Below are 27,398 nucleotides of genomic sequence, written 5' to 3'. Positions count from 1 at the left end.
CTAACCCCAGGCACAGGAGGGAGGGGGATGCTCATGTGACATGTACTGAAATAGGGAAGGAAGGGAAATGTGAGATGGGACTGGAAGTCCAAGTAAGAGATATAGGGAAGGAAGGGAGCTGAGCAGGCACAGACACTGGCAGCAATCAAGAGTTCAAGACTCTTTGACAGCAGGAGCCTGGAAGAAAGGACAGAAGTGACTCTGGCTGTGATGGGGCTGTTACTGGGCCGGCTGTTACTGGGCCTGCTGCTCCTGGACCACCTAATTGTGATCACCTATGGTAAGGCAGAAAATGGTGGCCTAGATGCCACTGCTGACACAGGCAAAAGGCTGGGGAGGGGAGGTGGAATTGAATGTCTACTGAGGAAAGCCTATTTCTGCTGAGCAGGTGAGTTTCTCAGCCAATGGTGCAGGGTTTCTCAGCTTTGAGCAGAAGACAGGGAGATAGTTGAAGGCTAATGAAGAAGCCACGAGGAAGGTTTGCATAGAAATTGAAAAGGATCCTCTCTTGGAAAGTATCCAAATAATTTTATAGTACTTGTTTTATCTCAGGGACAGTCAGAAGGTGCCCAATGCCACCCAAATCCCTCCTCCATCTAATGTCTTTCAACTTAAATTCTACCATTATAACTTCAGAGTTTGATCCCTGTTAATATACATATCTCCCACAGAAGAAAGGCTGTTGAAGAGCTAGATGGGACCTTAAAAGTAACTGACATCCACCCTTCACTGTAATGAACAAATTTTCAGAATATCTGTTCACATAGTTCCAGTGGCTGATAATTCACTACTTCCCCAGGCCATCTAGTTTATACAGGTGTATCTCCAACTCTTAGAAAGTTCTTCCTCATGTTGAAGTAAATCCACTTTTCTGTGGCTTCTATCCAAAGGTCCCAGCTCTGTTTCTTGCAGGCACACTGATTATATTTGCTCCCTCTGTACTGTGACAGCCCTTTACATTTCTGAGAACAGACATCATGCCCCCTTGACTCTACTCCAAGCTAAACAGCCCCAGATCCTTCAACTCATCTTCATAGAACTTGCTTTCTTACCACTTTCTGGAGTAACTCACTTCCCTGTGGGTATGGCCCAGTTTGTCTGGGCTAGTTGTGGGAACTTAATGCTGGACACATATCCCAAAAGTTGTGGGAACTTAAGGCTGGACACATATCCCAAACCCCAAAGAGGTTTGACTATCCCATAGTAGCATTATTTCATTGGGTCTTCCTCTATCTTTATTTATATCCCTGAGAATTGAGATAGCCCTTTAACAAACTAACACAGTAATAGCTAAATGCAACCATGAGAGGTCAAAGGGGTTCTTGATGAACCCCTGCTTGTCCCATATTCTTACAGTGAGAGGCTGGAAGGTGTTAGCTTGGTGTCATTTTATGGTTAGAATGAATGCAGCTTTTCATAGCTGACTCATTTTAGACTATCCTATCCTGGGGCTCTCCATCAAGTTCTAGAACCTCAAGATAAAATTAAGTGGCCTGAGATGGAAAAGCATTACCAGCACAATTAATGCTTCTAAAAATAGTGTTCTTTCTACAACTACAATATTTTCATTTTTTAGAGTACACTTCCTTACCTTCTTCAAATGTGTTGGTTTGAGGTGGGACTTGTAGAGGCAGGGCTCGGGCTAATAGAAACTGTTTGTAAATGTGAAATTTAAATCATGTGTGGGCATGCATGTGAGAGTTTATATGTGTATTATTTCTTCCTCAGACTGTTAGGTACTCCATACTTGGGAGCAGCACTTTCATTTGAGTGGTAGGTCTTGCCTTATAGACCCAAGGTTCATGATGTACTGAGTTACCAACAACACCTTCCCTCTCCCTGCATCTTAGTGTCCCCAACTCATCTGTACAGTGAGGAGATTATCTTGGCTGGTCTCAAAGGGCCTTCCCAGCTGGAAAGCTCTGTAGGACTGTGGCTTCACTTCTAAAAAGCCTCTAGGGGCCAGAATCAGCTGTTAAATCTAATATGCATGTTTAAATAAGCATAATAAAAATAAATCATAACATTTAAATTTTATAAACATTTATTATCTAAGTTACTCTTCTATCCAAGAGACACGCCAAACACAGGGAAATTGGCCAGACACAAGGGTATGGGGGCATGGGAAGATACCACCCTCTGTGCAATGGTGAGAGGAGGAAGATTCAAAAAGGGACCCAGTCTGAGCTCTATAAAGGGGCTCACACCCAGAAAACTAGGTCTTCCCTTTCTTTGGGACTTTTGCTTTTATAAGTCCAGGTCCAGAACCAGAATGGGCCCCAGTACTGTTCCCTCTTTCTCAAGTTAAGCCCTTTTTCAACCAAGCTCTGGTCTTTCCCCCAAGGGGAGACAATATTAGAAGGAAATTCAATTCTTTTGTGAGGAAAAAGAACAAGGCTCTAAAGTTCTAGGAAAGTCTTTTTAGAAAGTAGCCAGCAGATGGGGGAATTCTTTTTCAGGCAGTCAGGGGATATTATCCAGCCATAGGATAATATCACTTCAAATCATGTCAAGTAGGCCTAGGTAAGAAGAGGTTGCTGGCTCCGGGCACACATGAAGCCCACAAATCCTTAATAAGTTTAGGAATTTAAGAAGGTAAGAAGGCAGCATAGCTCCTGAAAGCTTTTATTTTGAACCTCCAAGTACAGCTGTGCTCATACTATCTGTGTAACTTTGGATAAGCATCTTCTGTCTCTGGGCCTCAGCCTTACCCATATATAGCATGAGGGAATGCAGCTAGTGGTTTCTAAGCCCTTGGATCTATGTCATTCCATAAATCTCAAAAATATTATCTTGCCTGATCCCTCAAGATATGTTATACCAAGTATCTTGGTAGTTTTCATGGATCCCCTCAGGTGTTGAGGTTGTCCTGAAGTAGATTTTTCCTAACCAGTCTTCCAGGAAAGTCAGGAGTATTGCTTAATATGGACAACACTTCACAATGATTGTTATGCTAGTCCTGTTCTTGGAGGTACAGGCAACTGTGTCCTCTCTGGTTGCCCCCAAACCCAGCGATAGCCTATTACCTCCCTGGAAGTTAACAGATCCCATCAGAGTGGGAAGGATAATTCCTTACTTGCTCATGTCCTAACTTCTCCTTCAGGTAATTATTAAAGCTGACAATAATCTAGTCTAATTAATCTAGTCACCCTGGAGAAAACATATTGAAGATTTTTATAGGATAACAAGAATCAAGATAAATATGAAAAGTTTCTCTTGAGACATTAGACAGGACTTGTAGGAGAACATTCTGTGTGGCGTGGACCCAGCTCCCACTGGGAGATGCACAGGACCCACGCCCACAGATAGGTTCTCCCATGGGGAATCAGGCCTACAATGTGCCTAGGCCACTTCAAGTCTTGCTTTTGCTAAAAACTCCCTCACCCAGATTTTTGGCAAACATTTACTACAAAATAACTTCCTAAAATCCATGCTAAAACTCCCAAGGATGAGTGTAACCGGTTCAACCTCTTTTGCCCTTTTCATTTGCAAATGTCCCTCTTCTGTGATGTGATTAGCAGCAGCATCTCCTTTGTTCATGGTAAAAGGTAATCACCTAAAGCAACCTGTGCATGGTAAATGAGGACCATCATGTAATGTGCTGAGAAACCCAATAAAGGCCAGTCACAGCAAGGGCTGCAGCTTTTGCTCCCCTTGAGAGAAAAGCCATGCTCACCCTTTTCCTCCACAGGACTTGGTAGTCCGTGTGAATGTCTCTCCCCCTGCTACAGTGTCACGGCCCCCACAAGCCAGGGTCCGCATCAAGGACTAGCATGCTAGGTACTTTCACACCTCTGAGTTCATTTTGTATTCACAATAACCTTTAATATAAAGTTTATTTTCACCTCTATCTTATTGATAATGACCCAAAGCTCAGACAAGTAAGCAATTTATTCAAGGTCACACAGAGAGATGTAATAGTACTGCAGACTTTGAATTTATACTGGTGTATATACTGGTGTAAAAATGCTGGTTATTCTTATTTATCATGCAGTCTTTTACTACCCTCCTGATTTCACTTGGTGCTCCTACTTAATTTTTCTTTAGATTCTCTGAGTACCACAGGGATTGTTGGAAGGTGTAATTCAATGCTATTGAGGTTACCCTCACTTTGGAGATCAGTACATGGGGAATAGTATAATATTTCTTTTCTTGTGATGACCTTTGCCTACTGTACTCTTTCTTTATGCTGCTAATGAAGAAGAAGAATAAGAGGAGAAAAGAACAAGAAAAAGAAAGAGGGTGAAGAGAAAAAGATGAACAGATGGGTGAAAGAAAGGGGAAGGGAAGGAAAAGGGGGAAAAAGCATGTGATTTTTAGAAGTTTGGTTACTAACTTTGTCCCATACACCTATTTTGAGATGGAAGAGTTGTGTCTAACCTAATTCTAGAAGTGATGTCCAGGATTGAGAAATTGGGACTGGCTGTCCATGTTCTTGACAGACAAGAGTAGGCTATGTGAGAATCCACAGAACTTCCCAGAGAAGATAATGTGAGGCAGGCATCACAGTTCCCCCAAAGTTGGAGGGAAGACATACATATGCATAGACAAAGGCATTTTTAGCTGCTATAGATGTCCTTACAGCAGAATGCTGCTTTGTTTCTCAGGAGGGCAGTGTGAGAATGCTTTCAAGAAAAAGGGACAGAGATTTGGGAGGGCTGGAAGAAGATTAGTGGAAAAGATCCACCCTAGCTCCCAGGTAGATGTGTCATCAATGTCTGCATTCTTTCTCTGTTCCCCATCTTCAGGCCATCCAATCCTTAAAGCGCCTGAGAGTGTGATAGGGCCTTGGAAAGGGAATGTGAATATTCCTTGCACCTATGGTCCTCTGCAAGGCTACACCCAAGTCTTGGTAAAGTGGCTGGTACAACGTGACTCTCACCCAGTCACCATCTTCTTACGTGACTTCTCTGGAGATCATATTCAGCAAGCAAAGTACCAGAGCCGCCTAAATGTCAACAGTGAGGTTCCAGGAGATGTGTCCCTCCAACTGAAGACCCTGGAGATGGATGATCGGAGCCATTACACTTGTGAAGTCACTTGGCAGACCCCTGATGGCAACCAAGTGGTGAGAGATGAGATCATTGAGCTCCGTGTCCAAAAACGTGAGTCACTGCTGGAGGTAGGAAATCACTGATAGGCAAAGACCTAACAGAGGACTATAATCTTAGAAAACTCTGAGAAACTCTGAGACATTTGTTAATGTGTACATAGTCTCTCATTAGTTATATGAACTAATAGGAAATGGAGAGGCAGACTATCCTCAAAGTCATCCATTTCATGGCATACTCTATTTTTTATTTTGTCTTTTATTGTATTTATTCTATTGACATTTAGTCCCCTTATGCACCCCACCCACAGCAATCACTATACTGTTTTCCAGGTCCATTTCATGGCATAATTTTTAAAGTATTGGGAAGTGTTCCTGGCTTTCAACCCTACTACTTCAAGTGTCCTAGAAATTCTAGCATCCATAGCCTTGTTGCCCTTCTTGGGCTCTGGGTCTTGAAACTGATAAAAATGAGTATATTTTATTGGGATATTGGAGAATGAATTGGTGCTGTCAGAGAAGCTCTAGGGAAAGGGATAAAACTTAGCCAAGGTAAGTTTTGTTGGCTTGACAATTTTACAAATATCTGCCCCTATTATCCAAAAACTGTAGATAATCCCAAAACTCTACTTGAGCTTAAAAAACTTTTTTTAAGAGTCAGTTGATTTTTAGCTCCAGATAATTCCCCCCCAAAAAAAAACCAGATAGTATAAATGGTACCTAATCTTCTAAAGGAAGCTATTTTTATTTATATCGTCCTATTTGCTGCCTTCCTCCCACGTCAGGAGCCCATTTTAGTTCCCTTTATAGATATAAACATACCCCTATATCCAGAAAGGATGATTCAGCCTTATGTTCCCATATTCTTACAACTTTCCAGAGCCTCCTTTCTTGTCTTCCATTTACAGTCTCTGTTTCCAAGCCCACAGTGACGACTGACGGTGGCTATGGCTTCACAGTGCTCCAGGGAACGAGGATTAGCCTTCAATGCCAGGCTCGGGGTTCTCCTCCCATCAGTTATGTTTGGTACAAGGAAGAGACTAACCACTCAGAACCTATTATAGTAACAAACTTGGGTACCTTACTCTTCACCGCTGCAGTGGTGGCTGACTCAGGCTACTATTTCTGTACTGCCAAGGGCCGGGTAGGCTCTGAGCAGCGCAGCAATATTGTGAAGTTTGTCGTCAAAGGTGAGCAACACTCTCTCTTGGTGAACATCTCAATGGACCACCCTATTCCAGATATACTTCAGTAGAGTGTCTTTATTCCAAAGAAGAGAGATTAATAAGTGTGTGGGGGGAGGGGCAGGAAGTATTCATTGTACAATCACAAAGAAAGGAAAATTCTGGACTGGGTACAATAAAACTGAAGATAATGCCTGCCATGCTGTAGGTTAAATAGATAAAAGACAGTAAAGGTAAAAGTGATGCTTACTAGGTACATAGTATTTGCCAGATACAATGCACAATAACTCAACACATGTTTTCTTATTGAATCCCACAACTGTCTCATAAGATACCTATCATTACCCTCATTTTATTTTATTTTGGGGGATGGCTCTTTTTATTTTTTTATTTGTAGATTTTTTATAGAGAAAGAAAGAGACATTGATTTTTGTTGTTCCACTTATTTATGCATTTCTTGGTTGATTCTTGTATGTGCCCAGATCAGGGAGTGAACCTGCAACCTGGCTGTATGGGGACAACACTCTAACCAACTGAGCTACCTAGCCAGGGCATATACTCATTTTAAAGAAGAAGATACTGAGAGTCAGAAAGGGGAATCTACTTAGCAAAGAGCTCACAGCTAAGAAGTTGAAGTCAGGATTTGCACTCAGATTTTATGTTCTTTCCACTGTGTCTGATTGTTTCTCATGGTTGAATCTATACCAGCTCCTAGATACCCTTTGGAATCTTTTTTATTCTTTGTTTGGTTTGGTGAGTTTTTTATTGTTATTTTGTTATGTTTTATTTTGCTTTATGGTTTTGTTATTTTGTTATGTTTTGTTTCACTTCAGATCACTACATGATTTCTTTAAATTTCCCTCACTTCTTTCTAAAGCCAAATGTGAGTTCTAATTTAGGTGTCAATGAAGACTGACCCTGGTTAATCAATGTCTGGCTATTTCTTACAGCATTGTCCTGAAAGCACTACAAACTATGTTCATGAAGACTTCAGACAGGGGTTTAAATGAACAGCCTAGAAGTTACACATTCAAATGAGTCTTGCTGCCTTCCAACAGACCTCCTTGGAAGGGAAAACATATATTCCAGCAAGTCTTCCATTGCTCAAAATATTTTGGGAACTAACTGCTTTTAGGGAATTATCCTTAGAATCACCTGAAAATTGCTATCCTCTGAGGATAGCTCTATATAAGGAAAGTGAGAAAACTCTCTCTCTCTCTAAACTGTTAGGAAACTGATTTAACCTGATACTCCAGTGTTTGACTGAAGGGATTTGTTTCCCAAATTGAGTTGCAGTGACAATGTGCACACTGTAGGTTTTGGTCTGTTAGTTTTGGGGGACACAAGGGCAGTCTCACTTTGAGCGAATTATGTGAATACTGGCCCAGTTCTCTGAAAATTTACAATCTGGTCAAGCAGAAAGGGCAGGGGATGTCCAGAAAGTCCAACAACATGTACTGCATAGAGAAACAAGTTGAACATTTTCACATTTCTGTAAGTTAGTTCCTAGCACATCTGGTCAGGACCTTGCTCACAATCAATCAACCTATTTCTTATCACAGTTCATGCTTTCAGGCAACAAAGCAATGCTCATGACTGCTCCTACTAACAAACAAGGAAACTGAGGCTCAGAGAAATTATTCTCAACTTTCCACATTTTCTGCTCTCTGAGCCAAGCTTCTCTCTCTTGAATTTCTTTTTTTTAAGATTTTATTTATTTATCTTTAGAGGGTAAGGGGAGGAGAGAAGGAGAGAAATATCAGTGTATGGTTGCCTCTCATGTGTCCCCTGCTGGGAACTGGTGTGCAACCCAGGCATGTGCCCTGACTGGGAATTGAACCACAAACTCTGGTTTGCAGGCCTGTGCTCAATCCACTGAGCTACACCAGTCAAGGGCCTCTCTCTTGAATTTCTTTATCTGTGTCCTTCTCCTCTTAAACCTTCTCCCATCATTCTGGTCCTCTGTTTTATCTCTGCCCCACATAGTTCTCATCCCCTCATCCCTCTGCCTCACCCACTGTGCTGTTTCTCCATTCTGGGATGGCTCTAAAGACATGTCTTTGCTCATGATATTAGACTGTTGAGCTCTACTCACCAAAAAAAGTACAGACATGCATTGCCCGTATGTTAGTTTTATGCTCTGTGACATCCACTTCTGGTCCCCATGCTATTATGCCAATCAATTTGCTCTTTTTCCTATTCCTAATAACAGCTATTCATCTTCTCCTTAGCTAAGAACATCAAGAACCCCCTCAAGATGTTGATTCTATTAACCACCCTTTCTGCCTTTATATTTATTTACCTATGCATTCCCTCTTGGCTTAAACTATAATAAGATGTGTTTTGCTTTTCTCCATGGCAAAACTTCTATCTGAGCTCTTAATCTCAACTACTCCAACTTCCAGTTACACCCATGATTCTCTACCTAAACCTAGTATGTATGCATATATGTATGTATATACTATCTATATAAATATGTATATATGTATGTATGTAAGCCTAACATACATATAACACATATATGATTTTTTATAATTAATATTATGTAGTATTAGTTTCAGGTAAACATCACAGAGATTAAATAACCACATCCTTTACAAAGTGATTCCCCCAACATTTTAAGTACACACCTAGCACCATACATAGGTGTTATACTATTATTGATTTTATTTCCTATGCTATACTTTACATCCCATGACTATTTTGTATCTCCCAATGAGTACATCTTAATCCCTTCACCTTCTTCACCAATCTAATCTCCACTTATCAGTCTGTTCTCTGTTTCTATAAGTTTGTTTCTATTTTGTTTGTTTGTGTGTTTACTTCTTTAGATTCCACATATAAGTGAAATTATATGGTATTTGTCTTTCTCTGACTGACTTATTTCACTGCATAATAGCCCCTAGGTCTATCCATGTGTCACAAATGATAATATTTCATTCTTTTTGTGGCTGAGTAATATTCCGTCACATATATGTACAACCACTTTTTTACACACTCATCTATTATTGGGCAACAAGGTTGGTTCCATAACTTGGCTATTGTAAGCAACACTACAATGAATTTAGGAATGCATATATACTTTTCAAAATAGTGTTTTGGAACTTCCAGCCAAGATGGAGGCATAGGTAGATACGCTTTGCTTCCTCAGACAACCAGAAGAAGGACAACAACGAATTTCAAAACAAAAATAACCACAACTACCAGAAAGTCAAACTGTATTGAAGTCCAACAATCAAGGAGTTAAAGAAAAAACATCCATCCAGACTGGTAGGAGGGACAAAGACAGGCAGCCAAGGCAGAGATGATGTGCAGCAAGGTGGTGCTGAAGGACTAGGCAGGCAAGGCAGTGGATGGCAGACCAGGTGGTCCCACATTTGTGTGAAGATAAACCACAGGAGGAACAACTGGGAGTGAGACAGACAGCACAATCCTGCAATCCTAGGTTACATTGTAGAAAAATAAAGCCTCAAAATCTGGCTGTAAAAACCTGCAGAAATTGCAGAGGTGGGAGAAAATCTCACTCTCACAGGAAAGTCCATTGAAGAGAACCACAGGGTCCTAGAACATACAAAAGCTCATCCACCTACCCAGGAATCAGCACCAGAAGGGCCCAATTTGATTGTGGGTAGCAGGGGAAGTGAATAACATTGGGGCAAGAGCCAAGCAAGAGCCGATCAAGTGGCACTTATCCCTCTCTGACCCCCCCCCCCACATACAGCACCACAACGCAGCAAAGTGGGTTGCCCTGCCAGGGCAAATATTTAAGGCTCTGCCCCTTACTATGTAACAGGCACACCAAGACAGAGAAATATTGCCCAAATGTAAAAACAGATCAAAACTCCAGAATCATAGGGGTGCTAGAAGGAGAAGAGCAAGAGCAAGAAATGGAAAATGATTTTCAACAAATAATGAAGAAAAACTTCCCCAATCTGGTCAAGGAAATAGACTTCCAGGAAGTACAGGAGCTCAGAATGTCCCAAAGGACTTAAATATAAGTCGCAATACTATCCAAGTCCTGGAAGAGAACATAGGTAGGAAAATCTCAGATATTCCATAAAGCAATATTTTTACTGATGTGTCCCCTACAGCAAGGGACATAAAAGAAACAATAAATGAATGGGACTTCATCAAAATAAAAAGCTACACAGCTAAAGAAAACAGCATTAAAATCAAAAGACAACCAACTATATGGGAAAACATGTCTTCATTTTTGAAGTATTTTTTATTTTGATGTTCTGATTGAGTATTTTCTGTTATCTTGTCTTCCAAATTGCTGATTTGATCTGACTTATCTAATCTGATATTGATGCTTTTTAGTGTATTCTTCATTGTATTCATTCATTCATTCATTCATTTATTCACTTGTTTATTTGTTTACTTATTTAATTGTTGTTCAATTACATTTGTCTGCATTTTCTCCCCACCACTCCCCCCCCAGCCCAGCCAAACACACCTCCTTTCCTTGCTTCTAACCTGCCCCTTGGTTTTGTCCATGTATCCTTTATAGTAGTTTCTGAAAACCCTTCTCCCCTCTGTCCCCTTTCCCCTCCCCTCTGGCTATTGTTAGATTGTTCTTAATTTCAATGTCTCTGGTTACTTTTTGTTTGAGTTTTTCTTTTGTTGATTATGTTCCAGTTAAATGTGAGATCATATGGTATTTGTCCCTCACTGCTTGGTTTATTTCACTTAGCATAATGCTCTCTAGTTCCATACATGCTGTCACAAAGGGTAGGAGCTCCTTTGTATTCCTTATTTTGAATATTGTATTCTTCATTTCTGACTGGCTCTTTTCTTATGGTTTATATTTTGTTTTTACACTGTCGAAGTTCCCAGTGAGTTCCTTTCTTGTAACCATTGTTTTGAACTCTATCTGATAGATTGCTTGCCTATATTTCATTTTGTTCCTTTTTGAGATTTCTCCTGTTCTTTTGTTTTGGACATGTCTCTTTGTTTCCTTATCTTGTCTTCCACTCTGTATTTGTTTCTATGTATTTGGTAGATCTATTATGTCTCTCAGTCTTGGTAGGGTGGCCTTATGTAGTATCCTATCAGGCTAAGTAGTACACTTTCTGATCACTTGGGCCAGATGCTCCAGTAGTGTCTCTTGGGTGGGTTACGTGAGCCCTGCTGTTGTAATTGAGTCTTGATATTTTTGCCTCATTTGTGGGTATAGGCTGACCCTCATGAAGACTGACACTGACCACAGTGTATAAGCTGCTATGAGATGAAGTGTAATCTGCCTCAGCAAGGAATGTTGCCTGCTGAGGCCTCCCTTTGGTTCTGTTGTTTGTGGAGCTAATCGGGTAGTGTTCTGCTGTGGTTTGAAGCCAGCCATTGGGTGTGTTAGTTCTGAGGCTGCTTGGGAGAGTCTCACATGCAGGTCAATGTTAGACACTGCCTGTGACCATACCTGGGCATCCTGTTAGGAGCTACATGTGATCTGTGGTTGGTAGCTTCTTTGCTGGGCCCAGATGGATGTGAGTTAGGTCAATCTGCATACCAGGTCCTGCTGCCATCAGTAACAAGCTTGGGGAAGTTCAGAAAAAAGCCCAAGGCACCCCAAGATCTGCTGCCATTTGCTGGCTGCTCCTTGAACTCAGCTTCAGAAAGAGCCTCAAGAAATACATGAGTTACATAAAGCAGATTCTCAGTGAGTCACCAGGTAAGGGCAAGTGGTGTTCACCAAGTTAATATAGATTCAAACTTGGCACCAGTGCTGGGTTAGAAGCCACTCAGCAAAAGTTGCAGTGTACACCAAGCCCAGCTGCCATTCCTTGAGTCCTACAGAACTCTGTAGTAGAACAGTGTTTCAGGGTGTCATCAGGGTGGGCCAGTAGTATTCATCAGGATAAAACATATTAATATTTGGCCCTGTGGAAGGAGAGCTCTGCATAGGAACAATGGGGCCTGTTGAGAGTTTTTCTGGAAAGACAGCATATGGGCCCAGTCTGGTTGCCACGAGTAAATCCTCCAGCCAGGTTCAAGCTTGTCAAGTCAGGACCTCAGAGGGTCAGCAGGGTGAGACTAATGTATTCTCCCAGGCTAATGCCATTTGGGAGGTGGCAGCTGACCCAATACAGAAAAGGTGGTGTGGATTTGGCATATGGGGAAAAATGGCCTTCACTCTATAGCCACGTAACTCTGTCTCTCCTTGTACGTCTCTGGCACTCCCTGAGTTTGCCTGAAATCCTTCAAGAGTTTTTTAACAATGACTGCAACCAAGATCCAGGCTGTGGGATACCAACAGGTCCTTCTGTCAGGAGCATGCTTTAGAGTATGGAACTTCAGGGAGTCAGCAGGGTTGTGGTAGGGCATATTCCCATGCTAGTGCTGTATGCAGGGGTGTGCTATAACTAGGAAAGATGGCATTTTGGGTGGTGTGGATCAGGGAATTAGCACAGGAACATTGGTGGCTATCTTTCCAGCCCTCTCCACACAACCCAATCTCTCCCTGTATGACTTCAGTCCCCTCTGAGTTGATGACCCTCTTCTAAAGCCCAGGGTGAGTGCTCATGAGTGAGATTTTTTTTGTGTGCTGGCCCTTTAAGAGGACACCTGGGTTTCCAGCAGCCTTCCTCTCACCTGGGAAGACAGAATCCCCTCTGATTTTCACAGCTAGATATCATGTGGGCTCTTCTTTCCAGCACTGGTTCCCTAGACTGGGGAGCCTGGCATGGGTTTGGGAACCCTCACTCCTCCGGGAAGACCTCTGCAGCTAAGATATCCCTCTGGATTCTCAATACCTCAGATGAAAGTGCGGCCAGCCCCTTTTTGCATCTCTTCCCCTTTTACTGGTCTTTATATAGCTTAGTTTGCATATTCTTAGTTATAAAACTTGTTCGACTAGTATTCAGATGGTTATTCAACTTGATTGTTCTAGAAGTTAGTTCTAATTTTGATATGGTTCTAGGAGGAAGTAAGTATAACTTCCACCTCTTCTGCCACCATCTTGGATCCCTCTATACATGTAAATTAAAAAAGCTTTCTCTCGCCCTGGCTGGTGTAGCTCAGTGGACTGAGTGCGGGCCTGCAAATCACATGATCATGGTTCAATTCCCAGTCAGGGCATATGCCTGGGTTGCAGGCCAGTTCCCAGCAGGGGACTCACAAGGGGCAACCATACATTGATATTTCTCTCCTTCTCTCCTTCCCTTCCTCTCTAAAGATAAATAAAATCTTTAAAAAAAAGCTTTCTCTCTGTTGCTCTATCTCTGTGGCCACTATCAACCTCATGAAATGAAACAGATAGTTTCTGCTGGAAGTCCTTCCCAATTTACCACAATATAACTTTATAAATTGGAGTCATTACTGACCTCCAAATTATCAAAGCTCAAGACCTGTCTGTTCACACCCATCCTATACAACATCTCTGCAGCAGTAGACTCTGCTAAATTCCTTCCTCTTCAAGCTCTTTCAAACCCTAATGGTGTATCAACACCACAACTCTATTTTGGTTCTCCTAAGATCTATCTGACTGATTCTTCTTAGAACCCCTTGCTGGTTCTTTCTTTATTCATACTTTGATTATAACTTTTTTCAAAGACTGAGTACTCCTTCCTTTCTTCCTATTTCCCTATAGCACTTTATCAGGACTCATAATCTTTTTTCCTGAACAGACTTCAACAGACTTTTAAATAAACTTCTCATGTCCATCTATTATCACCAAACCATCAACTTATTCAGCATATATTACCTATTTTATGTTGCCAAGTGTAAAATTCATTACTAGTTCTCCATAGTGCAGGAAAGTATGTGGCATAGAGGAGGCACTTAATGAATGTTTGTCAATAAATGGACAAAATATGCTTTTCATCACTTTGAATATTTCATGTCAATCCCTTCTGGCCTAAAATGTTTCTGTTGAGAAATCAGAAGACAATCTTATGGGAGCTCCTTTGTAGGTAACTAATGGCTTTTCTTTTACAGCTATTGTTATTCTTTGTCTTTGAGCTTTGCCATTTTAATTATAATGTATCTTGGCCCCGGCTGGTGTGACTCAGTGGGTTGAGTGCCAGCCTATGAACAAAAGGGTTGCCAGTTTGATTCCAAGTCAGGGCACATGCCAGGGTTGCTTGCCAGGTCCCCAGTGGGGGGGCATGTAAGAGTCAACCACACATTGATCTTTCTGTTCCTCTCTTTCTCCCTCCTTTCCCCTCTCTTTAAAAATAAACGAATAAAGTTTTTAAGAAATAATTATGATGTATCTTGGTGTGGGCTTTTTTGGGTCTTTCTTGTTTGGGACTCTCTGCACTTTCTGGGCTTAGTATGTCTTGTTTCTTTACCAGGTCAGAAAAGTTTTCAGTCATTATTTCTTCAAATAACTTCTCTATCTCTTGATCTCTCTGTTCTTCTGGTATCCCAATGATACAGATGTTGTTACATTTCATTTATGCCAAAGGTCCCTTAAACTATCTTTTTTTAAAAAGATTTTTATTATTTATTTATCTTTTATAGGGGAAGGGAAGGAGAGAAGGAGAGAAACATCAATGTGTGGTTGCCTCTCATGAGTCCCCTGCCAGGAATTGGCCTTCAACCCAGGCATGTGCCCTGACTGGGAATCGAACCACGATCGTGTAGTTCGCAGGCCCAAGCTCAATCCACTGAGCTATGCCATCCAGGGCTAAACTATCTTTTTTTTTTAATTTTTTTAATTGATTATGCTGTTACAGTTGTTCTATTCCCCCCCTTCATTCCCCTCCACCCTACACCCCCGTCCCCACCATTACCCCCCCTTTAGTTTATGTCCATGTGTCTCAAGTTCTTTAGATTCTATATTTCCCATGCTATTCTTGCCCCCCATCTATTTTCTATCTACTGTCTATGCTACTTATTTTCTGTACCTTCTCCTCCCTTCTCCTCCTCCCACTCCCCCTGTTGCTAACCCTCCTTGAGATCTTCATTTCTATGTTTCCACTCCTGATCTAGCTGTCCTTTTAGTTTGCTTTTGTTTTAGGTGTGGTTGTTAATAACTGTGAGTTTGCTGTCCTTTCACTGTTCAAGTTTCTTTAACTTCTTTTTCTTAGATAAGTCCCTTTAACATTTCATAGAATAAGGGCTTGGTGATGATGAACTCCTTGAATTTGATCTTATCGGAGAAGTACTTTATCTGTCCTTCCATTCTAAATGAAAGTTTTGCTGGATAGAGCAATCTTGGTTGCAGGTCTTTGGATTTCATGACTTGGAATACCTCTTTCCAGCCCCTTCTTGCCTGTAAGGTCTCTTTTGAGAAATCTGCTGACAGTCTGATGGGGACTCCTTTGTAGGTGACTGTCCCCTTAGCTCTTGCTGCTTCTAGGATTCTCTCCTTCATTTTAATTTTGGCTAATATAATGATGATGTGCCTTGGTGTGTTTCTTCTTGGGTCCAACTTCTTTGGGACTCTCTGAGCTTCCTGGATTTCCTGGAAGTCTATTTCCTTTGCCAGATTGGGGAAATTCTCCTTTATTATTTGTTCAAATAAGTTTTCCACTAGTGGCTGTTCCTTTCCCCCTTCTGGTACCCCTATAATTCGGATGTTGGAGCGTTTAAAGATGTCCTGGAGGTTCCTAAGACTCTCCTCATTTCTTTGAATTCTTGCTTCTTCACTCTTTTCTGTTTGGCCATTATTTGCTTTCTTCTGGTCCACTCCATTGATTTGAGTCCCAGTTTCCTTTTCATTGCTATTGGTTTCCTGTGCCATTCCATTCATTTCAATTAGTTTCGCCTTCATATGTTTGTCTAATTTGTGGCTATAATCAACCAGTTCTGTGAGGATCCTGATGACCAGTGTTTTAAACTGTGTGTCTGAGAGTTTTGCTATTTCTTCATTGCTTAGATTTATAGGCTCTGGGGCTTTGAGATCTTCTTGAGCCATTTTTGGTCTGTTTGCAACCTTTAAGTGTGAGGAGCAGAGCCTTGGACTACCAGGTCGCTGGGTTGTGACGCTGTATGTGGGGGGCGTGGTCAGAGCGGGGAAATGGCGGCACCCTCTGCTGTTTTGTGCTGCTGGGTGAGGAGCAGAGGCTTAGGTGGTTCACCTGGGCTGGGCCACTCAGAGTGGCTGGGTTATGACGCTGTATGTGGAGGTGGGGTCAGAGCAGGGAAATGGCGGCGCCCTCCCTGCCACTAGCCGTGGGGACCCGCTGGGTCCAGGTCCAATTGCCCACTCCCTCTCTTGTCTATCCGTGCACCAACGTGTGACCACAGTCAACCCGCAGCCCTGCTCTCTCTCTGTTTCCCCCGCGGTCGCTTGCTTGGTCGCTCGCTTGGTCACTCACTAGGTCCAACCCTGTGCCTGGATTCGGCGCGCCTGAGTCCATCTGACCGAGTTTTCCTGTGCAACCCCACTCCACCAGCTGCTGGCTTCACCCCTCATACCAGTCAGGCTGAAGAATTTGTTGTTAACAGACTTCCGAAAAGTTCAATTTTCTGTGTTCTGGCTATGTTTTCTGTTGCTAATATTTAGTTGTCTCTAAACTTGGTTGTGTGAGAAGGCACAGCTTATCCACCTATGCCTCCATCTTGGCGGAAGTCTTAAACTATCTTTTTTTTTTATTCTTTTTTTCTTTTGCTGCTCTGATTGGGTGTTTTTTTTCTACCTTGTCTTCCAAATTGCTTTTTCAATCCTCTGCTTCATCTAACTTACTGATTATTCCTTCCAGGATTATTTATTTTAGGAATTGTATTCTTCATTTCTGACAGGTCCATAGGTATGGTTTCTATGTCTTTTTTCATGCTGTTGATCATCCTTATAATTATTACTTTGTATCCTATATCTGATAAATTGCTTGCCTTTATTTCATTAAGCTCTTCTTCTGGAGAATTCTTTTGTTCTTTCATTTGAAGCATATTTATTTCATTGTCTCTCTATTTTGGCTGGCTCTTTGTGTTTGTTTTTATGTGTTAGGTAGATCTGCTGTGACTCTCAGTCTTGGTAGGGTGGTCTTATATAGTCTTGGTAGGGCGCTCAGTCCCATGGGACCTACTGGCACAGTCTCCCTGACCATCTAAGGTGGGTGCTCTAAGTATGTCCCTTGTGAATGTTATGTGGGCCCTCCTGCTATAACTGAATCCTAATTGTTATTGGTCCATTCATGTGTGGGATTGACTCTCAGGCTGGCTGACTTTGAGGTTCAACCCCCAACACAGTGTGCAAGCTGTTGTGCAGGTGCTCATCACACAAAGCAGAATTCAACTCAGTGGTTTTTGGTGCCTGCCAAGATCTTCCTGTGGATATGCTGCTTTTGAAGCTTATTGTATCCTCCTCTGCTCTTGTTTGAAGCAGGCCACTAGGTATGTTTTGAGCCTCTTTGGAAGGACTCTGTGGAGACCAATGTTAGATGCTGCCTGTGACTGACCCTGGGCAATCTATTATGAATTTGTTATGAATCTGGAGCTATCAGTGATCCACAGCTTATGGCTCCCTTTGCTGGGCCTGGGCGAGTGCATAAAAGACCAAGCTACACACCAAAGATGGCTTTTATCACCACCAGGCCTGAGAGTGGGTCAGCAAAATTCTCAAACCATCCAGAGATCTATCTGCCTTCACCTACGGGTTGCCTGTTAGGCTTAGTCACTGAAAGAGCCTCTGGCTGTACTGCTCAGCAGGGCTTAAACTCCACAGGATGGAGAAGAGGGATTCCAGCAGGTAGGACTATTGTTTCCCCCCAGGCTAATGCCATTTGAAGAGAAGTAGAGTGCCCAAGAAAGATAACTTCTTCAGGATGGGGGAATGACTCAGAACAGGGATCCTGGCAGCTGAACTTTCAGCTCTCTCCCTAGAACCTCCAATCCCAGAATCTCTTCAAACAGCTCTAATCTCTTTGAAAAAAGAGGCTCAGAACATACCCAGTGGCCTCTGCTGGAGCCCAGGATGAGTGGCTGTGAATAAAATTTTGTGTTTTGGCCCTTTAGGGGATTGGCTGTCTCTCTAGCCATCTTTTCCTGTTGGAAAGAAACTCTGCTGCTTTTCACAGCCAAATGTTATGTGGGCATATTTCCTGGTTCTTGTGCTCTAGGCTAGGGAGCCTGGCTTGGGGGTCAGACACCATACTTCTCAGGGTGAACCCCTTTCATAGCTCAGATATCCCTCTAGAACTTCATCTGCTTTTCTCAAAAGTCTTGCCAACCTTCTTGCACCTCTTTAGTACCCACCAGTCTCTATGTGGATTCTTCTGTATGTTCTTGGTTATAAGGCTTTTCTTCAGCTTGTCTTCAGTTGGTTATTCAGGATTATTTTTTCTATAATTTGATTGTAATTCCAGTTTGGCACTGGGTAGAGATTAGTGTTGCTTCCACCTAATCTGCCATCATCTTGGATCTGCATTTTTCTACCATATAAATTTAGTTATTTACTTGGTCATTACCAAAGAGACTGTCATTGATTCTTAGTATACTATAATACAATTTGGATTATGCCCACTTAATTTCAATAGCATACAAAAATTTTGTTTTTATACAACTATATTCTTCCTCTTTTATGCTGTTATTGTAACAGATTATATTTTATACATGATAATCACATCAACACAGATTTATAATTATTACTTTATGTAGTTGTCTTTTAAAACAGATAGAAAAAAAGTATTACAAACAAAAATACATTTACAATCTATACTTAGGCAGTTTTATTTACTGATGCTTTATTTCTTCACATTGACTCAAGTAACAATCTTGTGTCTTTTCATTTCAGCCTGAAGAACTTTCATTAAAATTTCTTGTAAGGCAGATCTAGTAGTGATAAACTTTCCCAGCTATTGTTTATCTTCATGTCCCTTAATTTCTTCTTCACTTTTTGAAGGGCAGTTTTGCTAAATATAAAATTGTTGATGTATACATGGGAGGGTGAGTACTTTAAATATGTCATCTCAGTGTCTTATGGCCTCCATTATTTTCAGTGAGACATCAGCAATTAATCTTACCAAGAATTACTTTGTATAATGACTTGCTTCTCTCTCTTGCTGCTTTCAATATTGTTTCTTAGGTTTTTACTTTCATTATGTGTCTAGATTTGGGTGATTTTCCAACCTAGAGTTCATTGAGCTTCTCTATCAGCATATTAAATGTTTTTCATACAATTTGAATTCTTTGACATTATTTTCTAAAATATTATGTCTACCCTGGCCAGGTTGCTAAGTTGGTTGGAGCATCATCCCATACACCAAAAAAATTGCAGGTTTGATTCTTGGTCCGGGTACATACCCAGTTTGTGTGTGTATGAGAAGAAACTGATCAATGTTTCTCTCTAACATCAATGTTTCTTTCTCTCTCTTCCCCTTGCCTTCTTCTGCTATCTCTAAAATCAATAAACATATCCTGAGGTGATGATTAAAAATAAAATATTATGCCCGCCTTTTTAAATATCTTTTTTTCCCAAGAACTCCCATTGCCTGTATTTTGGTATACTTGATGATGTCCTATAGATCTCTGAGGAGCTGCTCATTTTTTGTCATTCATTTTTTCTTTCTGTTCCTTGAAGTGGCTCCTTTCAATTGTCATATCTTCAAATTTACTGATTTTTTTCCTGCATGTTAAAATTTGCTCTAGTATATTTTTTCTCCCCATTAGTAATTTTTTCCTTTTAATTATTGTGCTTTTCAACTCCAATATTTCTAGGTGGTTCCTATTTTATAATTTCTATCTCCTTATTGATTTTCTCTAATTGGTTTGAATTGTGCTCATTCTCATAGTTTTTTAGATATGATTCTCTGTAGTTTTTAAACATATTTAAAATAGTTGTTTTAAAATATTTTCTAGTACTTCCAATATCTGTGTTTCCTCGAGGACCATTTCTACTTATTTTATGCCTGTTTATAAGCAAAACTTTCTAGTTTCTTTTCATGTCTCATATTTTCTTTGAAAACTGGATTTTTAAAATATAATATGGCAACTCTGCAAATCTGATTTTTTTCTCTCTTACCAGCACTTGTTTTGTGGCTCTACTTGTTATAGTAGTTGCTGCTTGTTCATTTCATGACTATTCTGAACTTATTCTGTATAGTCTTCTATATTCTTTGTCATAAATGGGCACTACATCTCTACTGGGTTACGCTAGTGGCATGCTAATAACTGAATAAAGATTTTCTTAAATACCTAGAACCAAGAAATTTCCCTCTTTACTGAAGGGCTTTATTGCCTTTTTAAAATTATGTCTTAAACACCTACCTAGGAAGTTTATAACTATCTCATAGCCTTCATTTTCTGCTTTTCAAAGCCTTTGGGCTAGGCAAAGGTAAAAATTTATGACCTCATGTATTTCCTGAGTATGTACACAGCTCTATATATGTGTGTTTTTCAAAGTCCCTATGAATATCTCATTTCTCAGTTTAAAAAAAAATTGTTATGCTCTTGTTTCTGTCAACTGATATTCATTTCTTCAAGCAGCTGTGTGACAAATTCTTCTCCCTGGGGAGAGTTTTAGCACTGACCAATTTGAATCAGGTCTTTTAAGAAACTGTTACACAAGTCAAATAATGACAATTTGGGGGGAATTAAATCTTTTCTGCTTACTCTAGCACCTGGAATTGGGTTTTATTTCAAGGCTACTACTGGACTGTTGAGAGGTAATGGGGCTAAGATAAATTAAAATGCCATGAAATGGGCACATTCCTAACAAGAATGGGGTATTTCTGGGATGATGCAAACATTTGGCTAATTTCCGAAATTCTGAAAAAGAAGTTGATTATAAAAATTTTGTCAGTTATTTTGTGCATTTGTAAACAGGTAAATATTTAGAGGTTATTAATCTACCATTTCCACTGACATTACTCACAGCCGATTTCTTTGTAATACTTTGTGATTATCTCAAGAGAATAAACAGCCAAAAATTAGTTAACATTACTAAAAACAAAGTCTGTTTTTCCCATCCAATTTGAAAGACCCTCTGCACTCTACCTACACATTTCTTTTGTGTCTATGAACCCTGGATTAATAATGCTGCCTTAGAATGATTTTAAGTATAAAGAAATAACACACAAATTTTTACCATCATGAGAGAATTGTTGAGATAGGTCCAACTGTGGACCTTACTCACCTTTACTTACTTTCCAATTTTTCTAGGTCATTTCTGTTCTCTCAAGGGTGTTGGGAACCTTGACTGAGCTACTTTTCCTTTACAGACTCCTCAAAGTCACAAAAAAACAAGAGTGAGGCACCTACAACCATGCAATCCCCCTTGGAAAGTAAGTTTTACTAGGGTTGTTTTGAACTGAGGGGTCTGAAGTCTGAAATGGTGTCATGAAAGCCAAGAGAGAGTGCCCAATGCCATTAGATAGTGAAAAAGAGGTCACTGGATTCCTCAGAAGTAACATAGCAATAATGTAGTAAAAATAAAAGAGATAGCAAGGATTTAAGGGCTATGAACAAGTGGAACCATGAATATATATATTCTTCTTTGTGAGAACTTCTGAAGCAAAAGTAAGGAGATAGAATAATCCCATGGAAAAAGAGAAAACTGAAGACTTCTGCCCATAGTCTCACTTGCTGTGGGACTTTGAATATGTTACCTCCCCTATTTGGACCTTCTTCCCACTTCCAACAGTAATAAAGGCACCTCACCTCCTAGTACAAGTAATCAATGACATGGCAAGAAATTCTGGGAAGCTCAGTACAGATGTCCAGAGAAGTATCCCAAACTTTGCAGTTGCTCTCCACATTCCAGCTCCTGATATAAGAGGGTTCTCAGATCCTAATAGCCTGTTTTCATAGGAACATCCACAGTGAACTCATCCTGGGCCTGGACCACTGAAGTGCACAGCTACCTTGGGGATACCAGTGCTGAACCAGGTAAGGGCAATGTCACAACTTCTATTCATTCTTTTTGGCTTTAAATTTTGCAACTGACACTTTCCATGATACACCTTGTCCTAAGGGAATTGAGCCCTACAACCACTACTTGCTATGGTTTACAGTTTAGACAATGGTGAAAGACTCTGGAGATGAGAAGGGTAGGTAGGCTGGTGAGGAAGAGATATAGATCCAAGGATGAGCAAAGTCAGAGTGGGGTTAAGGGAAGTGGTAGATGTGTTCTTAGTTGGTTCTTATTGTCATACTTTACAAACATTTTAAGCAAAAAGAAAAATGGGCCCACAATCTCACTCAGCTCTCCTAAAGAGGCCAGAAGGATAATGGAAGGGCTTCATTACTAGGGTTCTTCATTAGAGTTCACTACGCAACTTGCAACCAACTTCTGATTCCTCCAAAATTTCAAAGATCCCTAAGTCATGGTCTCAGTGATCCAAATCACAAAAAGAAGTTCTTCTATGTTTTAAGTGGAGCTGATAGCTGCTGGTATGCACTACTCTGTCTTCACTGTGTTTTTTTTTTAGATTTTTATTTATTTATTTTTAGAGAGAGAAGGGAAGGAGAAAGGGAGAGAAACATCAATGTGTGGTTGCCTTTCACATGCCTTGTACTGGGGACCTGGCCCACAACCCAGGCACATGCCCTGACTGGGAATCAAATTGGCAACCCTTTGGTTCACAAGCCTGCACTCAATCCACTGAGCTACACTAGCCAGGACTGATTTTCAAATAATAAAATAATTTATACTAGTTGTTAATTTGATACTTCTCTTAACTTGTGAACTCCTCATTCTCACCTGAGTTGCCCTCACCTATTTCTCAGAACTCACCAGTCCACCCCATGGTGTTTTTATCCTTCAATAAAAATATTGATGCCTAGTATTGCAGGGGTCCTGTAAGACTCTTAGTCTATAATAGGCATCTATTTTGATTGGTTTGTGTTAGTTCAATGACTATCACTCGTGATCTCATCCTCTAGCTACCTATAATTAATTCATGGTGGACTTCTTAATACTCCTGTACTTCTGCAATCCAGGATGCAGAGCTTCTTAGATGTCTCTGATCATAGCCCATACCTAATTGGTATGCCATCTTTGTATTGCCACCTTTGGCTTGAAGGTTTCCATAACTGCATGCCTCTCCCAGGGCAATATCAAGTGGTAGAAGGGAGGTTAGAAGATACCTCTTGGAGAGCTTGTTTGGGAAAATGAGAAATTAATCCTATGCAGAATAAAGATTCTCAAAAGTTAGGTCTGTGCTTTACATTCTATATGAAGTTTTTCACTACTTAACTCCCTCCTAGGAATAATATTCCTTTCATCTGTGTTAGTTTGTAGCTTGAGTTCTCTCGACTCCAACCAGGATCTGAGGACCACAAATACCAAATTCTAAGAAAGAATATTTTGGGGTCTGGTAAAAACAAAGCCAGTTGCAGTGGCAACTTCAAATTCTAAGAACATCAGGATTCTTTTACCTATCCCTCTTTATCCTTTGACCCTTCCCCCTAGATTCAGAATATTGTAGCTACAGTACATTAGACATTATCCAATATTTTTCTTGAAATTATGGGAAAATTAGGGCCTAGTCAAGAATTTGACTAAAGTCACTGTACTTATTTTTCTACGCCTGCTACAAAGATTACTCCAAACTTAGTGACTTAAAATAACACAAATGTATTATCCTACAATTATAGAGATCAGAAGTGTGACACGCTTAGCTAAAATCAAGGTGTCATCAAGGCCGTGCTCTTTCTGGAGACTTTGTGACAAAATCAGTTTCTTTGCCCTATTCAGCTTCTAAAAACAACCCACATTTCTTGGCTTTTGGCCCCCTCACACCATTTTTAAAAGTAGCAAATTTCAATTCCTTAAATCCCCCTGACTTCTATCTCTTCTTCTGTTTCCCTCTTTTGCTTTTACAAAACCCTTGTGATTATATTGAGTCCACCCAGATAATTCAAGATCATATCCCCATCTCAGTGTCAGCTAATTAGCAACCTTAAATCAATCTACAACATTAACTTCTCTTTACAACATAAACTAACAGAGTGATTCTCGGGATTTGGATAGGAACATCTTTTGAGGACCAATATTCTGCTTACCATAGCAACACCACTAGTAAATAACAGATCCAGGACTAGAAGCCCAGTCTAGTTATTTCCTTCAGTTTGTAGACATGATTGGAATAGGTAACCCAGGAGACTCCATGGAAATATGTTGTGAGGAAAAATAAACCTGAGCACTTGGCCAGAGAGTGTAAAGGAAATAATTTTATGGTTAGAAGTAATTAACAAAACTCTCAGCATTTTTGTGAAGCTGATAAGTCAGGGTACTACTTTCTCCTCTCTAAGAGAAAGTGAAAATCTCTTGTCTTAGTCCCATGAAAAGCACGGAGGACTATGAGGCCTATGAGCCATCAACCAGTAGGTTTAGAAGAACTTGTTTATACACGAAGTCTCTAGCTTCTCTCAAGTCTTTGTCATAGGTGTGGGATTTTGTTTGTCTCTCTGGTTAGCTTAAAAATTTAGGAGAAGATAGAAAATGGAAGGAAAAATGTGTGGGTTAGTCTGGGCTGATTATTTGGATCTCAGTTTCTGGGAAAAAAATTAACCAAATACCACTTAGTGTTGTTTTGCCTTCTAGGAAAGGGCCTGCCTATCTTTGTCATAATACTTATCATCTCCCTGTGCTGTATGGTGGGCTTCAGCATGGCTTATATCATGTTCTACAGGAAGAAGTCCCAACAGGGTGAGTTATGAGTACAACTGGATGGCTCTTAGTCATTCATTTATTTCACCAGCATAGTTGAGTATAAACTCTGTAGCAAGCACTTTGTTAGGCATTTCAGAGTCCCAAGCCTAGTTTGGGAGTGAAGATAAGGGTAAGTAAAGACAGACATGAAAGCCAACAATAACAATATGACTTATAAAAATTAATTTACAAATCTTTGGTATGCAACATAGTACAGCCATCTCTATAATGAGTTGTCTAATGAGGATGAAAGAGAAGGAGAAGTCAGAATCTTTGGCTTCAAGTTGCTTACAATTTATTTAGGGGATTTAATGTAGAAGCATGGAGTTTATCAGTAATGACACATAGCAATAAGACCTATAGACTTTCAATACAATAATTTGTTGTGGTGTAATGCATACATTTCCAGTTGAAAGATTCAAGTTCATAGAGAACAGTATAAAAAAGCATTCATCTTTGTACCAAACTAGCCTTTGTAATATAGATATTTCAAACTTGCATTGAATATAGATATTTCTCCTAGGCGGCAATGGTGACCCACTTCAAGATCTATTTCTGGACCTTTCCTGGGTGCAGGGTTGGGATGAGTGTATTTGGGAATGCTGTAGGCCATGGTTCCTGACCTCACACTAATCAGCCCCTTCTGTCTGGGCTCTGGTCTGGCTGCCAAGTTTCTCTCAGGGACTCCCTGGGTATCTTAGGAAAGATTCCTGGGTGGGAAGTGGACTCAGGTCCAATGTCCCTCTCCCCATCATACTAAGCAACTGCTCCAGCCCAGTGTCCTGAGTCACAGTATGTCAAAGAGGACAGTTACCAGGTGTGCTTTCTCTTCCTTTTCCTGAGAAATCTATGTCTCTGTTTCAACTCACCTTTCCAGTTGCTGGAAAGCTGAACTTATTGATATCCCCCTCTATGTCTCCTCTTCCCTTACCTTTTGACTGGTACCCAAAGTCCATTAGCCCTTATCCACTCCCCATGGAGATTTCTGACCTGATTTCTCCTTCTTTTCTAGATCGTGTCTATGAAGTCTTCAGGTAAGACAGTCTCTCCTCTTTTATTTATTTTTCCGAGCCCTCAATTCCATAGGTCATTGGCATGGAGGAAAGGGGGTTTGACACAAACACAATCCTATGCCCAAAGGCCTTCAGGGTCAGGGCACAGATTTCTTCCCTCTCTGAAGCACTCCCTGAAGTTCTGTAGTGGCCCACAAAATTCACAGGATAATTCAGGCCCACTAGCCCTCTGTTCCTACAATGTATGGGTGACAGCCTGTGGGTCAGTTGACAATGATTGGGGCACAAGGGCAAGAAACCAGAGTCCCAGCCTCAAGTCTCTACTTATGCATGGTGAACTCTTGGGCCACAGGGTGAGTTCCAGAGAGGCCAGTGACTCTGGTGAAAGCATGAGAGTGCCCATCTTTGAAAGTGGCTGCTACAGTGAAGATCCAGCTTCCTGGACTCTGGGAAATGACTACTCTGATGAACCCTACCTGGACCAGGAGTACCAGATCATTGCCCAGATAAATGGTGACTATGCCTGCCTGCTGAACACAGTTTCCCCAGATCATGAGCTTCTGACCACTGAGGGCAAGAGTGTCTGCTAAAACTGCCCCACTAGGCCAGGGTTTGCTGACATAATTGCCTTTTAACCCCTGCTTTTTGTATGGCCTCCCTTCTCTTCCTGGATAGCCCAACATGTCTTACCTGCCAACATTGGGATCCCTAAGAGTGACTGGCTTTGCCTAAGAAGTTGCCATAGGCACACAAGCAAGCCTGCTTCTGGGTTAGGTACCAAGCATTCTAGTATCTCTGTGTGGGGCTTCTGCTGCTTCTCTCCAAGCACCAAAGGGAAATCCTCATAGCACTAAGACACCACTCACCTTTCTCATCTTCTCACCAAAATACTAGAGGAAGACTTAGCTCTGCCAGATCAGGGGACCAGTTATCCAGAATCACTTCCTTCTTTACAAAGCTAGATTGTTTACATTGAAATTGTCATGTAATAGGCCAGGGTTCTGTTCTGCTCTTCGCTGTGCATCTACTGCTCTGATATTCTTCTGATGCTCAATAAATATCTAATTATAATCACAACCTTGCTTGTATTGGTCTTATCTCAAGCACCTACCAAGAATGATTAAAGTAAGACTAGTTGAGATGATCAGAGCCCTGGGAGTATTTGGTTTTGGTTTTTCTTCTTCCCACCCATGCCATCCTTACCTCACTTCAGCAGTGGGCCAAGCTAGAACACAACGAATCTTTGGAAAAATAGTACTCAACCGCCTTCCATTATTCCCTTCTCAATCATCCTGTGGGGTCCACCTGGGTGACTCTTACCAGGTCAATTGCAAACTGGAAAAAAAGGAGCCCATAATCTACCTCAGGAGACTGTGGTTGCCGAGATAAAGGGCCCCCCCTCCACCTCTTTCCAAAGTGCACATGCACCACCCTCAAGGATTTCCATTTCCTGGAACCCTAAAAAACATGAAATAGTTGTATTCTTCATAGATCACCCCTATCTCCTGGTCCCTTCTTTTATTGTTGAATGGAGTTCAGAGTAAATAAGTCTCTCTCCTCAAGCAGGCATGGGAAATAGAAATGTGAGTGTGTATGTCTGTGTGCACGTGCATGCACAT

General features: G+C 40.9%; 1 protein-coding gene across 1 annotated transcript; it reads left to right on the top strand.

Moving 5' to 3' along the window:
* The first annotated feature begins 117 nt into the window (after window positions 1–117).
* On the top strand, window positions 118–26,856 carry VSIG4 (V-set and immunoglobulin domain containing 4). Its single transcript, XM_037154689.2, has 7 exons — window positions 118–280; window positions 4,749–5,105; window positions 21,333–21,395; window positions 21,922–21,999; window positions 24,659–24,763; window positions 25,779–25,800; window positions 26,132–26,856. Exons 1-7 carry the CDS (start codon window positions 211–213, stop codon window positions 26,367–26,369), a joined length of 933 nt encoding a protein of 310 aa, XP_037010584.2. The 5' UTR covers window positions 118–210; the 3' UTR covers window positions 26,370–26,856.
* Window positions 26,857–27,398: the final 542 nt, after the last annotated feature.

This window comes from Artibeus jamaicensis, unplaced genomic scaffold, assembly GCF_021234435.1.
Source record: "Artibeus jamaicensis isolate MK-2021 breed Jamaican fruit bat unplaced genomic scaffold, CSHL_Jam_final contig_457, whole genome shotgun sequence".
Classification (NCBI taxonomy): domain Eukaryota; kingdom Metazoa; phylum Chordata; class Mammalia; order Chiroptera; family Phyllostomidae; genus Artibeus; species Artibeus jamaicensis.
This window is presented reverse-complemented; position numbering and strand designations above follow the sequence as displayed.

Bases quoted from the DNA above. Each gene is read 5' to 3' on its own strand.
- VSIG4 (XM_037154689.2), top strand. From the start codon at position 211: ATGGGGCTGTTACTGGGCCGGCTGTTACTGGGCCTGCTGCTCCTGGAC. The intron at 5,106-21,332 runs GTGAGTCACTGC...TTTCCTTTACAG, and splicing joins TGAGCTCCGTGTCCAAAAAC to ACTCCTCAAAGTCACAAAAA. The intron at 22,000-24,658 runs GTAAGGGCAATG...TTTGCCTTCTAG, and splicing joins GGATACCAGTGCTGAACCAG to GAAAGGGCCTGCCTATCTTT.